The following is a 12638-nucleotide window of genomic DNA, read 5'->3' as shown; positions in this document are numbered from 1 at the left end:
TGTATTTTCGTGGTAAATTTTTATTATAAAAACCATATTCTTCAACATCGCTTACAGGCAAATGTTCAGAAATGTGTTTATTCCGATATAAGCCGTTATTATTAAGAATAACATTTAATAACGAGGTATTTTCTTACTGGCTACACTATGGGCCAAATCAGGCTATCAAATAAAAACTGCACTTTTTCCTCAACAAATGTTTATTAAATAACAATTGTGTAAAGCAAAGATAGTAGGTAGCATCACAGTGAGGAATACTGTCCACTGACGTTTAAAAAATATCAACTCGTACTGTCAATAAATGCAGATTGGAATACACGTAACATTTATATAGATATCAATATATTTACAACATTTACAGTCAGACAAATTAACAAAAGTAGGCTAATAATAATAATAATAATAATAATAATAATAATAATAATAATAATAATAATAAAAGCACGATACAGAGGCTTTGGCAAAAAATAAAGAGTGCATACATTTTTGCTAAACGTGACATTTACACATGAAGTAAACATGATTATACACGGAGAGAGTACAAAAACAAGCAAGATTTAAAAAATCCAGTGCAATGTCAGGTTTTTGTTGGTTTCTGTCCGTGGATGAATAGCAGCCTGTCGCCTTCGTCCTCCTCCTCCTCCTCCTCCTCCCGTGAGTTTGTGGGAATAAAATGTCCTGAGCAGGGCGGGAAAAACTCGCTCTGACCTCTGCTGGCTGCTCCGGCTCCGCCTACACGACTTTAATTCAATTATTATTTAACTCTCGTTAATTATGTCATACAAACACTCATATTTTAGTCTTTTGAATCACCCGGGCACTTTATTCTGGTTTCCAAACACAGCAACTGTGGTGGAAAATTAAAGTTAAAACACTTTTCAACAGTGTTTATATACTATAGCTATCCTTTTTATTACCGATTAATCTGCACATTATTTTCTGGATTAATAGTGTGCTCTATAAAAGGTCAGAAAACAGTGAAACATGTCCACCCCAGTTTTTAAATGTCTTGTTTTGTCAGTTCAAGATATTCACTTTTAATATGATATAAAACAGAGAAAAGCTGGAAATCTCCATATTTGAGAGGCTGAAAACAGCATTTAAAGACATTTTTGCCTCAGAAATTACTTAGTTTTTCTGTTGCTCGACTAATTGTTGAAGCTCTAGTTTATATGTATAAAAACAGATTTGAAATATGAAGTAAAATGTAAAATATAAAATATAAACCCTTTAAAAAGTCTTCCAAATGAGTCATTATGAGGATATTGAGCTGGGGAGCATAGATGAGCTCCCCTTCCAAACAACATGCTAACATTAGCATGCTAATTGCACGAATGTCAGCATATTAAAGTTGGCAGGATAGCATGCTAACACGCTAAGCTTTACATACTAAATGTTAGCGCGTGTGCTAAACATCAGCATGTTGACATTATATGACATTACCATGCTAACATGCTAACGTTAGCATTCAGCTCAAAATACAGCTGGAAGAAGTCTGTCCTAAAAAGGCCACCGTACAGAAGATAAACCCTCTTGATTTAGACAAAGCTCGAGCGCCACCTTCAGGACGATTTGTTGCATTTTTTTTTTTAAGGATTATTGTGTTTTAATGTTGTCGTTCATGTACACGCAGCCGGCGCTCAGTGTCTGACCAGCAGAGTTTGATTTGTAGAAAAGATCCTCCTGATGTGGAGCTGATTGAAAGTCACAGTTCGGGGTCCTGAGTTGAGGCTCCTGTTAGTTGGCGGTGGACACCAGCATGCCGATAGGAAGTGCGGGGCCTCTGTTTGGGCCCTTGGTCAGCGCCACCTTGTTGAGGTCTCGGGTCTCGGCGGGCCACGATGACGCCCTCTTGGTGGTCATGTGCCGCCGGGCGTGTTTGGTCAAGTGGTCGCTGCGCATGAAGCGCCGGTCGCACACGTTGCAGGCGAACTTCTTCTCGCCGGTGTGCGTCCGGCGGTGGCGGGAGAGCTCGTCGGAGCGGGCAAACTTTTTGTCGCAGCCTTCCCAGTGACAGCTGAAGGGCTTCTCGCCTGCAGGAAGAAGACGGTTAGTACTTTACAAGATCTTTGTTATAACGCAAGTTGTTAATCATTGCTTATTACAATATTAGTTTGTATTTAAGTGTTTTAGGATTTAATAATTGCTTTCTACATTATTTTATTTTACTGACTTTAATCTATTGACTTTTAACATTCAAAGTTTTGCAAAATGTAATTTCTTCCTTTATTTATTAAATAAGTACGTGGCGCTCGTTGGCTGCATGTTTGTATGAAAGGTGTTTAAATAAATAAAAGTGCACCTGTGTGTGTGCGCAGGTGAGCCTTCAGGTGGGAGCTCTTGAAGTAGGTTTTCTTGCAGCCGGGGAAGTTGCAGACGTAGTTTCGTCTGCGGGAGAAGTCGGCCTGCGAGACGCCGCCGCACGCTCCCGTCGGCATGTAAACGGGGGCCGGGGCCAGGGGGAGGAGCTTTGTGTTGCCCAGGGTCATGACAGTTTGCGGGCCCTGCGGCGCCTGGGAGACGGACGCCTGGGGGACGACGAACATCACGGTCCCCTGCGGCATGGTGGAGCCCACCAGCAGGGGCTGCGCAAAGCTGGAAGGAGACTGCGGCAGGATGGACTTGTGCCCCCCGGGAGTCTGCACCTGAAGCGGAGCCTGCACGAAGGCGGAGATCATCCCCGTCCGGCTGCTCACAGGGAACACCTGGCAGAGGACCGGCGCGGAGGAAGACAGCGGGGAGGAGTGCAGGAGAGGAGGAAGAGAGCACGGGCTGTCGGCGCCGCCCTTCTCCTCTGGAAGAGTCCGTGCCGCTCCCGGCTGAGGCGGCGTGGAGGCTTCTGTCGGCCAAGTGGCGGCGGATGGAGGAATGCTGAGGCTGTCGGCGGTGTGGCGGATGACACTGGTGAGCATCGCTCTGCCGGGCGGAGCCGCACAGGACGACTGCGTCTGAGGTGGAAGTGCTGAGGTCTCTGAGGCGGCGCTGAGGACAGGGCGGGGTAAGACTGGCCCGCAGGGGCTCGGGGCGGAGCTGGTGGTGGAGGCATCGGCAAAGCTCGGACTGTGAGGTGGAGTCATACACTGACGGAGGAAACCAGACAAGATGCGTTATATTTATTTCACACTTTCTCACTTGAGATTTTGTTGTTGAGAATGTGTTTTATATTTATTTTAAATAACTGAAATAAATTAAATTACAGATAATTATATATTGTTTTACAATCAATATGTGTAGAATAATAAAAGTACATTTAAAGCGTTTCTCACCAGTGAGGACAGAGCGATCAGGTCTTTGGGAGCGTCCCCCCCCTCCGGGTGGAGATGGATGGAGTCGCAGGAGTCGGAGGTGGGGGTCAGTGGGCGGGGCTTGTGCGACCGTTGACCCCAGAAGCTCATGCTGACGAGCGCCTCGGCGGCCTCCAGGTCGTGGTACTCGATGCACGGCTTCAGCTCCATAGTCGTCATCGTGCAGCCGTCCATACGGTCAACCTGAAGAAACGCCAGGAGGTCGATTCAATTACTTTGAAGTTTCTCGACTGCAGGTTATTTATTCAAGCAAAAGAGTTTCTTCTCTTAACGTACAACTTTGATCTCAGAGAATATCCACGTTTCCTTCTCGTACATATGCGACTTTATTGTCAGAGAATACGTTTTTTTATCGTAAAGGTCATCTTGGAAATTCAGTTTTTTCACTGAATATTTTAGTTTTGACGTACAATGGCCTAAAACACCGTCATCCTAACATGATGTTCATAATATATGATAAGCCCTCTTCAACCGGAATCAAAGACCTGAATTTAAATCAAAACCAAGGAACGTCTTTACAAACCAGGTTTCACATTATTGTCCACGTTTGTAAAGTAGAACAGCTGCAATATTATTATTTTAAATAGCAAGGAAAGGAAATCTTTGCACCATTTTGCTTCCATAAAACTCCAGTGTTTGCTACATGACAACACTGTGGGTTTCTGGACAAGTTTCCAAAAATAAATAAATGGTCAAACACATAAATGTATTCACTGCGGCGTCTCCGGGAAACTAAACGGGGTTTGAACCGGACGGCGGACTTTCTGGGGAAGACCTGGTCTGATCAGGAGTGACGGCATCCATCCTACTTTGGCTGGAGCAGATCTCATATCCAATAATATTACACAGTCTATTAGTGGACCTAATCCATGACAACCCAGAGTTAAGACCAGGAGACAGAGTTGCAGTCTTACACACTTCTCTGTGCTTCTTTCCGGGCAGTCACCCACTCAAATCCCCATAGTGACTGTGTCTGCCCCACGACCACTGAAACTAATCAAGTCTATGGTTAACAGAAGAGGAGTTATACATGAAAACATCATTAAAATAAACACCGCTGCAAAAGTACAACTAAATCGAAACATTAAATGTGGGCTCTTAAACATCAGATCTTTATCAACGAAAGCTGGATTGGTAAATGATTTAATATCAGATAATAAGATTGATTTATTTTGTCTCACTGAAACCTGCTGAGACATGAAGAATATGTCTAAATGAATCCACTCCACCGAGCCTTAATAATGCATTTATCTCAATATTAGATTCACTGGTTCAGTCAGAATGTACATGAACAACTCACTGTTTAAACCACACTCTGGACCTTGTTCTGGGATATGGTGTTGAAATTGAAAGTGTATCAGTGTGTCCACATAATCCTCTTTTATCAGAACATTTTAATAACTTCTGAAGTCCTGTTACTGGACTACAAGCCAGCAGGCAGAACATCCTACGCTCGATGTTTATCTGAAAGTGCTGTGACTAAATTTAAGGAAGTGATTCCATCAGCACTTAATTCAATACCAGGACTCAATATCAATATAACAGAGGACTCCAATGCTAACTTTAGTCCCTCCCACATTAATCATCTTGTTGATAGCGCTGCAGCCTCACTGCGAATAACACTCGACTCTGTCGCTCCTCTAAAGAAGAAAATCATAAAACAGAAAAAGAAAGCTCCGGCTTCATTTACAAATCCGCAAACTAAAACAAAAGTCGAGAAATCTTGGACCTTGGATCAGCCCCTAGTTATGCTGCTATAGGCTTAGACTGCCGGGGAACACCTCCCTGCTCTCTTCCTTCTCTTCCTCTCTATCTGTATGCATTTATGTAAATGTATGTTTCTAACTCATCATCCGGGGCATCATCCCCGGAGTGTCTGTGTCTCATGTGGCAGGTTGCCTCTGATAAAGTTTACGTCAGGATCATGAATCGTGGCTGCGCCTGCTGCCCTGGTCCTGCTGGACACCGGGAAGCCTTTTTGACATTTTCCTGGATTCATCCAAACTTTCTCTTTTTCAACACAACATCATTTCTGTCAAATGTTGTATTTGTACTATGTTGTTTATCCTGTACACACGACATCTATTGCACGTCTGTCCGTCCTGGGAGAGGGATCCCTCCTCAGTCTCTCCCTGAGGATTCTAACATGTTTCCCCCTTTAATTATGGGGTTTCTTTTAGGAAGTGTTTCCTTGTGCGATGCGAGGGTGTAAGGACAGAGGGTGTAAGGACAGAGGGTCTAAGGACAGAGGGTCTAAGGACAGAGGGTCTAAGGACAGAGGGTCTGACGGTCTAAGGACAGAGGGTCTAAGGACAGAGGGTCTAAGGACAGAGGGTGTGAGGACAGAGGGTGTAAGGACAGAGGGTCTAAGGACAGAGGGTCTAAGGACAGAGGGTGTAAGGACAGAGGGTCTAAGGACAGAGGGTGTAAGGACAGAGGGTCTAAGGACAGAGGGTCTAAGGACAGAGGGTGTAAGGACAGAGGGTCTAAGAACAGAGGGTGTAAGGACAGAGGGTCTAAGGACAGAGGGTGTAAGGACAGAGAGTCTAAGGACAGAGGGTCTGACGGTCTAAGGACGGAGGGTCTAAGGACAGAGGGTCTAAGGACAGAGGGTGTGAGGACAGAGGGTCTAAGGACAGAGGGTCTAAGGACAGAGGGTGTGAGGACAGAGGGTGTAAGGACAGAGGGTCTGACGGTCTAAGGATAGAGGGTCTGAGGACAGAGGGTCTTAGGACAGAGGGTCTGAGGACAGAGGGTCTGAGGACAGAGGGTGTAAGGACAGAGGGTCTGAGGACAGAGGGTCTTAGGACAGAGGGTCTGAGGACAGAGGGTCTGAGGACAGAGGGTGTAAGGACAGAGGGTCTGAGGACAGAGGGTCTGACGGTCTAAGGACAGAGGGTCTAAGGACAGAGGGTCTAAGGACAGAGGGTCTGAGGACAGAGGGTCTTAGGACAGAGGGTCTTAGGACAGAGGGTCTAAGGACAGAGGGTGTAAGGACAGAGGGTCTGACGGTCTAAGGACAGAGGGTCTGAGGACAGAGGGTCTGAGGACAGAGGGTCTGAGGACAGAGGGTCTAAGGACAGAGGGTCTGAGGACAGAGGGTCTAAGGACAGAGGGTGTAAGGACAGAGAGTCTAAGGACAGAGGGTGTAAGGACAGAGGGTCTGACGGTCTAAGGACAGAGGGTCTAAGGACAGAGGGTCTGAGGACAGAGGGTCTGAGGACAGAGGGTCTAAGGACAGAGGGTGTAAGGACAGAGAGTCTAAGGACAGAGGGTGTAAGGACAGAGGGTCTGACGGTCTAAGGACAGAGGGTCTAAGGACAGAGGGTCTGAGGACAGAGGGTCTGAGGACAGAGGGTCTAAGGACAGAGGGTCTAAGGACAGAGGGTCTGAGGACAGAGGGTCTAAGGACAGAGGGTCTAAGGACAGAGGGTCTGAGGACAGAGGGTCTAAGGACAGAGGGTCTAAGGACAGAGGGTGTCGTAACCTGTACAGTCTGTAAAGCACACTGAGACAAATGTATAATTTGTGATATTGGGCTATACAAATACATTTGATTTGATTTGATCCGTGTTGACTCCATGATCTCACTTAGACGGGTCCAGTTGCAGTTTCATTAAATTAACGGGGCGAGGACAGAAATCTGTTTGAAATGTTGAATATATCCTGATGGTACCGCATTACTAACATCACAATCTACTACATATCCGTAAACTGGCTGAACAAGCTGAACTTTATCGCTTTCAGAGCAGCTTTAAAATATAGGTTGGGATCCCAAATGTGTTCTGCTGTTTTGCCTCATGATTCTGCACGTCTAACATTCAAATGTCCTGCTTTATTATGTTGTTTTGGTTCCACACAAGTTTGATATTAAAGCTAATGTCATAAATAAGTGCTGCGTTTCAGTCACAGCCATTGAAAATACGAGTTGGGATCCCAAATGTGTCATCTAATGAAAATATCCTTTTTTTCAACCATGATTGTGAATTTAAGCCCAGTGGGGATGCACAATTACAAGTTACATACAAGTTGGGATTCCAAATGTGTTCTGCTGATTGATTCCTGGTACTTCTCCAATGAAAAGAAAATGTTGTGTTCTATAATGTTTTCTTTTTGTTATTTTATGTCTAGAAATGTTGTTTTAACTTAAACTAATAGCAGCAGGGATGCAAAATGTTCACTGAGTCGTGTGCTGCTGGTGGCATTTGTTGTAACTGCAACTAGCAAGTCAATATGAACTAGCAAAAAGTTAGCTAAGTGTCTTTCTTTACAATGACTGAATTTAAGCCCAGCAGGATCCCAAATTACAAGTTTTATATGACTTGGGATTCCAAATGTGTTCCCCACATGATTTATGGTACTTCTCAAGTAAAAATGTCCTGCTCTAAATAGTTTTTTTGTTGTTATTTTATGTCCAGAAAATCTATTTGACTAACAGCAGCATCAGGGATGCAAAATGTTCACTGACAGCCGGGTCCTCCTGCAGACACACTCTGTACAACATCAGGAGGACACGTCCCCTCCTGCAGACACACTCTGTACAACATCAGGAGGACACGTCCCCTCCTGCAGACACACTCTGTACAACATCAGGAGGACACGTCCCCTCCTGCAGACACACTGTACAACATCAGGAGGACACGTCCCCTCCTGCAGACACTCTGTACTACATCAGGAGGACACGTCCCCTCCTGTAGAGACACTCTATACAACATCAGGAGGACACGTCCCCTCCTGCAGACACACTCTGAACAACATCAGGAGGACACGTCCCCTCCTGCAGACACACTCTGTACAACATCAGGAGGACACGTCCCCTCCTGCAGACACTCTGTACTACATCAGGAGGACACGTCCCCTCCTGTAGACACTCTGTACAACATCAGGAGGACACGTCCCCTCCTGCAGACACTCTGTACTACATCAGGAGGACACGTCCCCTCCTGTAGACACACTCTGAACAACATCAGGAGGACACGTCCCCTCCTGTAGACACTCTGTACAACATCAGGAGGACACGTCCCCTCCTGTAGACACACTGTACTACATCAGGAGGACACGTCCTCTCCTGTAGAGACACTCTGTACTACATCAGGAGGACACGTCCCCTCCTGCAGACACACTCTGTACAACATCAGGAGGACACGTCCCCTCCTGTAGACACTCTGTACAACATCAGGAGGACACGCCCCCTCCTGTAGACACTCTGTACAACATCAGGAGGACACGTCCCCTCCTGCAGACACTCTGTACTACATCAGGAGGACACGTCCCCTCCTGTAGAGACACTCTGTACAACATCAGGAGGACACGTCCCCTCCTGCAGACACACTCTGAACAACATCAGGAGGACACGTCCCCTCCTGCAGACACACTCTGTACAACATCAGGAGGACACGTCCCCTCCTGTAGACACTCTGTACAACATCAGGAGGACACGTCCCCTCCTGCAGACACTCTGTACAACATCAGGAGGACACGTCCCCTCCTGCAGACACACTCTGTACTACATCAGGAGGACACGTCCCCTCCTGCAGACACACTCTGTACAACATCAGGAGGACACGTCCCCTCCTGCAGACACACTCTGTACTACATCAGGAGGACACGTCCCCTCCTGTAGACACTCTGTACAACATCAGGAGGACACGTCCCCTCCTGCAGACACTCTGTACTACATCAGGAGGACACGTCCCCTCCTGCAGACACACTCTGTACTACATCAGGAGGACACGTCCCCTCCTGTAGACACTCTGTACAACATCAGGAGGACACGTCCCCTCCTGCAGACACTCTGTACTACATCAGGAGGACACGTCCCCTCCTGCAGACACACTCTGTACAACATCAGGAGGACACGTCCCCTCCTGCAGACACTCTGTACTACATCAGGAGGACACGTCCCCTCCTGTAGACACACTCTGTACAACATCAGGAGGACACGTCCCCTCCTGACTCAGAAGGCGACGCAGGTTCTGGACCAGGTTCTTGACCTCTCACGCCTTGACTACTGCAGCTCCCTCCTGCTGGACCAACATGTACCCTCTGATCTCTACAGCTCACCCAGAATGCAGCAGCCCGACTGGTTTTTAACCTCCCAAATTCTCCCACAATGCACCACTCCTCCTTCACTGGTTACCAGTCGCTGCTTCCTGCTTCCAGACTCTGGTGCTGGTCCACCGTGCTGTGAGTGGATCAGGTCTTTCTACATCCAGGACACGGTCCAACCAGACACCAGCTCTCTCACTTCTCTCTGCATCGACCAATCAGCTCGCTGCTCCCTCACTGTGAGTGGGACACCCCCTCAAATAAAACCTGTTGGCTGTCCTGCTGCTAAATGATGGAAGGATCCACATAGATGTCAGGTCAGCAGACAGTCTGCACACCTTCTGCAGACTGAACCTGTTTACACTGCAGCTGGACAATAATAAAATAATAACTTTTACTTACAGCCAACAACATACGAGTAGGGACTCCAAATGAGTTGACTTCCAACATGAAATCTAGTTTATTTATTTATTTAGTGTCCAGAAGGTTTGACAGTTAATGACATAAACACATGTCTTCTTCTTCCTACGAGTTGGGATCCCAAATGGCTTTCTAGACACGAGTCAGGCGGGCTCACAGGTAAATGTGTTGATGCTCTGCAACTTACGTTTTTAAGTTAATGTGTGTCCATTCTTTTTTCCTTTTACTTTGACAACAAATGTACAGAAGCAGCAGGGATGCAAAATGTTGAGTTGTCATTTACTGTAACGACTTCATAACCGGAGCAGGACCTCAACCCGGCGTCTACTCTTCTTCCTTTAGGCACGTGCGCACCACTCATCTAATTACCAATCACTGTTTCCCCACTTCCTCCTGAGCCACACCGCCACAATAAGACAACATTTAAAATATTAAAATAATAAGAATAAAAAGTGAAAGGTTAGAAAATAGTCTTTTTTTCCCTCATTATTTAAATCATATATTTATTTCCTGTCCTATTGCCATTATTTCTTATTACTTACTTCCTGGTTACTTATAAGGAATATTATAGTGGTCTATAATTTTAATGATCCATCATTTAGAATATATCTTCTGTGTTTCCGTCCTTCCCCCGTGCAGTTTTATTCGTTATTGACAAATCAAAAATTAATAAATGTAGGTGGGAGGTGACCGGGGGACAAAAGGGCTCCTGAGATAAACTGGCCGGCGAATGCTCAGCTGCGTACAGGAAGGGGGGGGGGACCTCGATATACAGATAGAGAGAGAGGGGCCCCTCTGCAGCGAGTACACCCAGCTTCCTGCTCAGCACCGGACCTGAACGAGCCGGGGAACCTCCCCTGCACCGAGAATAGATGACGGGAGGTGGCGTGCAGGATATTAACCCCCCCCCCCCCCCCTCCCTGCCCTACCCTAAACAAAGCCCCGCCTCCTCCCTCATTTACATGAACCGACTCACCCCAAAGAGAGCGAGAGGAAGCTCTAAACAGGAAGTATAGTTGGAGAAGACAGATCTGTTGCAACAACCACAGTACAGTATCACATCGTCTCCGGCACTGTAATTTCCCACGCATAGGATGACACCAAACACATCACAGCAACACATAATGAGATTACAGCAGCGAGACTTCAGAATGAATTACTCTTATAATTATTTTAATTATTAATACAACACCTGTTTTACTGAACAGCAGAACGACACATGGAAGTCTTTATTGATTTTTATTATTTTTGTTCTGCTGCCTTTGTTCTGCTTTCAGGTGCAAGAGACTGAAACACTTTGATGTTGAAGTCCTTCTTTAAAAGCTTCTTCACGTGAATATTTTCTGGGTTTATTTGAAGTCTTCTATGATATTAAACAGGAGAAAACCTGCAGTATGAAGAATAATAATAATAATAACAACAACACTTTGAATGGGCACTTTTCACTATTTCTTTTACATTTTATAAACCAAAACAAGAAAAATAGATGTTGCTGCAGTTATTGTTGCAGATTCAGACATTAACTTTTTAAATCTATTATATTAATTTAACATGGTGTTTGGCTGGTAATAACATTATTATTATTATTAGTTGTTGTTGTTGTCTTGGTATTAAACAGAATATCTTTGGGATGGACAGACAAAACATAAAATATGAAGAAGCCATTTTTTGGTTTTGGAAAACTAAAACAAGCTTTTAAATAAAAACAATTTTCTTACATTTTGTACAAGTTAGCACATTAATTTACAACAATAAGAGCACTGAAGCAGTTTGTGTCTTCACAGACATTAACTTTGTTTGTGTAGGTTATATTCATCTTAAACGTTGGTCTGTAATATGATGTGACATAATAACGTTAACATCAGGATTCATTCGTTCATTCAAATAAGGAAATGAGTCGACTAATCTCCGATTAATCGACTATCACATTACTCGACTGCTTTGATGCTTTTCTTTATTTAATATCATATTAAAGTGAATATCTTTGTGTTTTGTACACAAGACATCAGCGAGGACATGTTTCAATATTATTCAACAAACGATTATTTAATTCATCTAGAAAATAAGCGGATAAAGAATAATAGCCCCAGTGTCCTGTCTGTGATGCAATACAAACATGTATTAATAAAGTGAGCCCAGTATGTTTTACTGCCATTTGAAGCATATTTTAAAAATATAACGTAACATATTGAACCAGGACACAAAAGGTTAAATCATGCTTCATACACTAAATATATCTATATATTTAATAAGCTCAAATAAAGAGCATACAACAAAGACAAACAACTACAATCTGATTAAACAACAATAAATAAAAGTGTGAGGCCAGAGAGCAGCGGGTTCACGATGACCTCAGATAACCACGAACACAACAACAACAACTCACCTAACTTACTGTCATGTCCCATTATTATTATCATTATTATCATTATTATCATTATTATGATGTAGTTAACAGCAGAGGGGCTCACCTGACAGTGTCGCTCCGCCGCCACGCTGAGCAGGTGGAGGAAGAGGAGGAAGAGGAGCGTGCAGCAGATGTACAGCCTGACGACGTGCCTCTGCCAGCAGACGGGCTTCAGTGGAGCCGACGCGAACAAACACAGAAACGAAATTCAGAGCAGTCTGGCGGGTGGTAACACGCAGCCAATCACACGCAAAGGTGTAGCGGGCAACGGCCAATCAGAGGCGAGGCGGTGCGTGATCGGGACGTGGTCGCGACGTGATTGGCTCGACGCGGGGTGCGTGGCTGTCGGGGGCGTGGCAGGGGAGTCAGCGGTGTCACAGTAAACCCGGTGAACCCGGCGAGCGCGCTCGAACTGGGGGAAAGGTTGGGAAGCGAGACAAGGCGCGAGGCGGGCCCGC

The 12638-nt window shown here is 45.2% G+C and overlaps 1 protein-coding gene across 1 annotated transcript; it reads right to left on the bottom strand.

Annotated features, from left to right (window-relative positions):
- klf11a (Kruppel like factor 11a) lies at nt 1-12362 on the bottom strand. The gene is made up of 4 exons (XM_029428386.1): nt 12245-12362; nt 3267-3488; nt 2303-3080; nt 1-2033 (listed from the first exon to the last, which is right to left on the bottom strand). Exons 2-4 carry the CDS (start codon nt 3477-3479, stop codon nt 1738-1740), a joined length of 1287 nt encoding a protein of 428 aa, XP_029284246.1. The 5' UTR covers nt 3480-3488; nt 12245-12362; the 3' UTR covers nt 1-1737.
- Between the last annotated feature and the right edge of the window lie 276 nt (nt 12363-12638).

This window comes from Cottoperca gobio, unplaced genomic scaffold, assembly GCF_900634415.1.
Source record: "Cottoperca gobio unplaced genomic scaffold, fCotGob3.1 fCotGob3_71arrow_ctg1, whole genome shotgun sequence".
Classification (NCBI taxonomy): domain Eukaryota; kingdom Metazoa; phylum Chordata; class Actinopteri; order Perciformes; family Bovichtidae; genus Cottoperca; species Cottoperca gobio.
Note: the sequence above shows the minus strand (reverse complement) of the source record. Positions and strands in the feature narration are given on the sequence as shown.

Excerpts from the sequence above, each read along its gene's own strand:
- klf11a (XM_029428386.1), bottom strand. The coding sequence starts at position 3,479 with ATGGACGGCTGCACGATGACGACTATGGAGCTGAAGCCGTGCATCGAG. Across the intron at positions 3,081-3,266 it reads TGATCGCTCTGTCCTCACTG|TGTATGACTCCACCTCACAG; the intron begins GTGAGAAACGCT and ends TTCCTCCGTCAG. Across the intron at positions 2,034-2,302 it reads TCACCTGCGCACACACACAG|GCGAGAAGCCCTTCAGCTGT; the intron begins GTGCACTTTTAT and ends TTCTTCCTGCAG.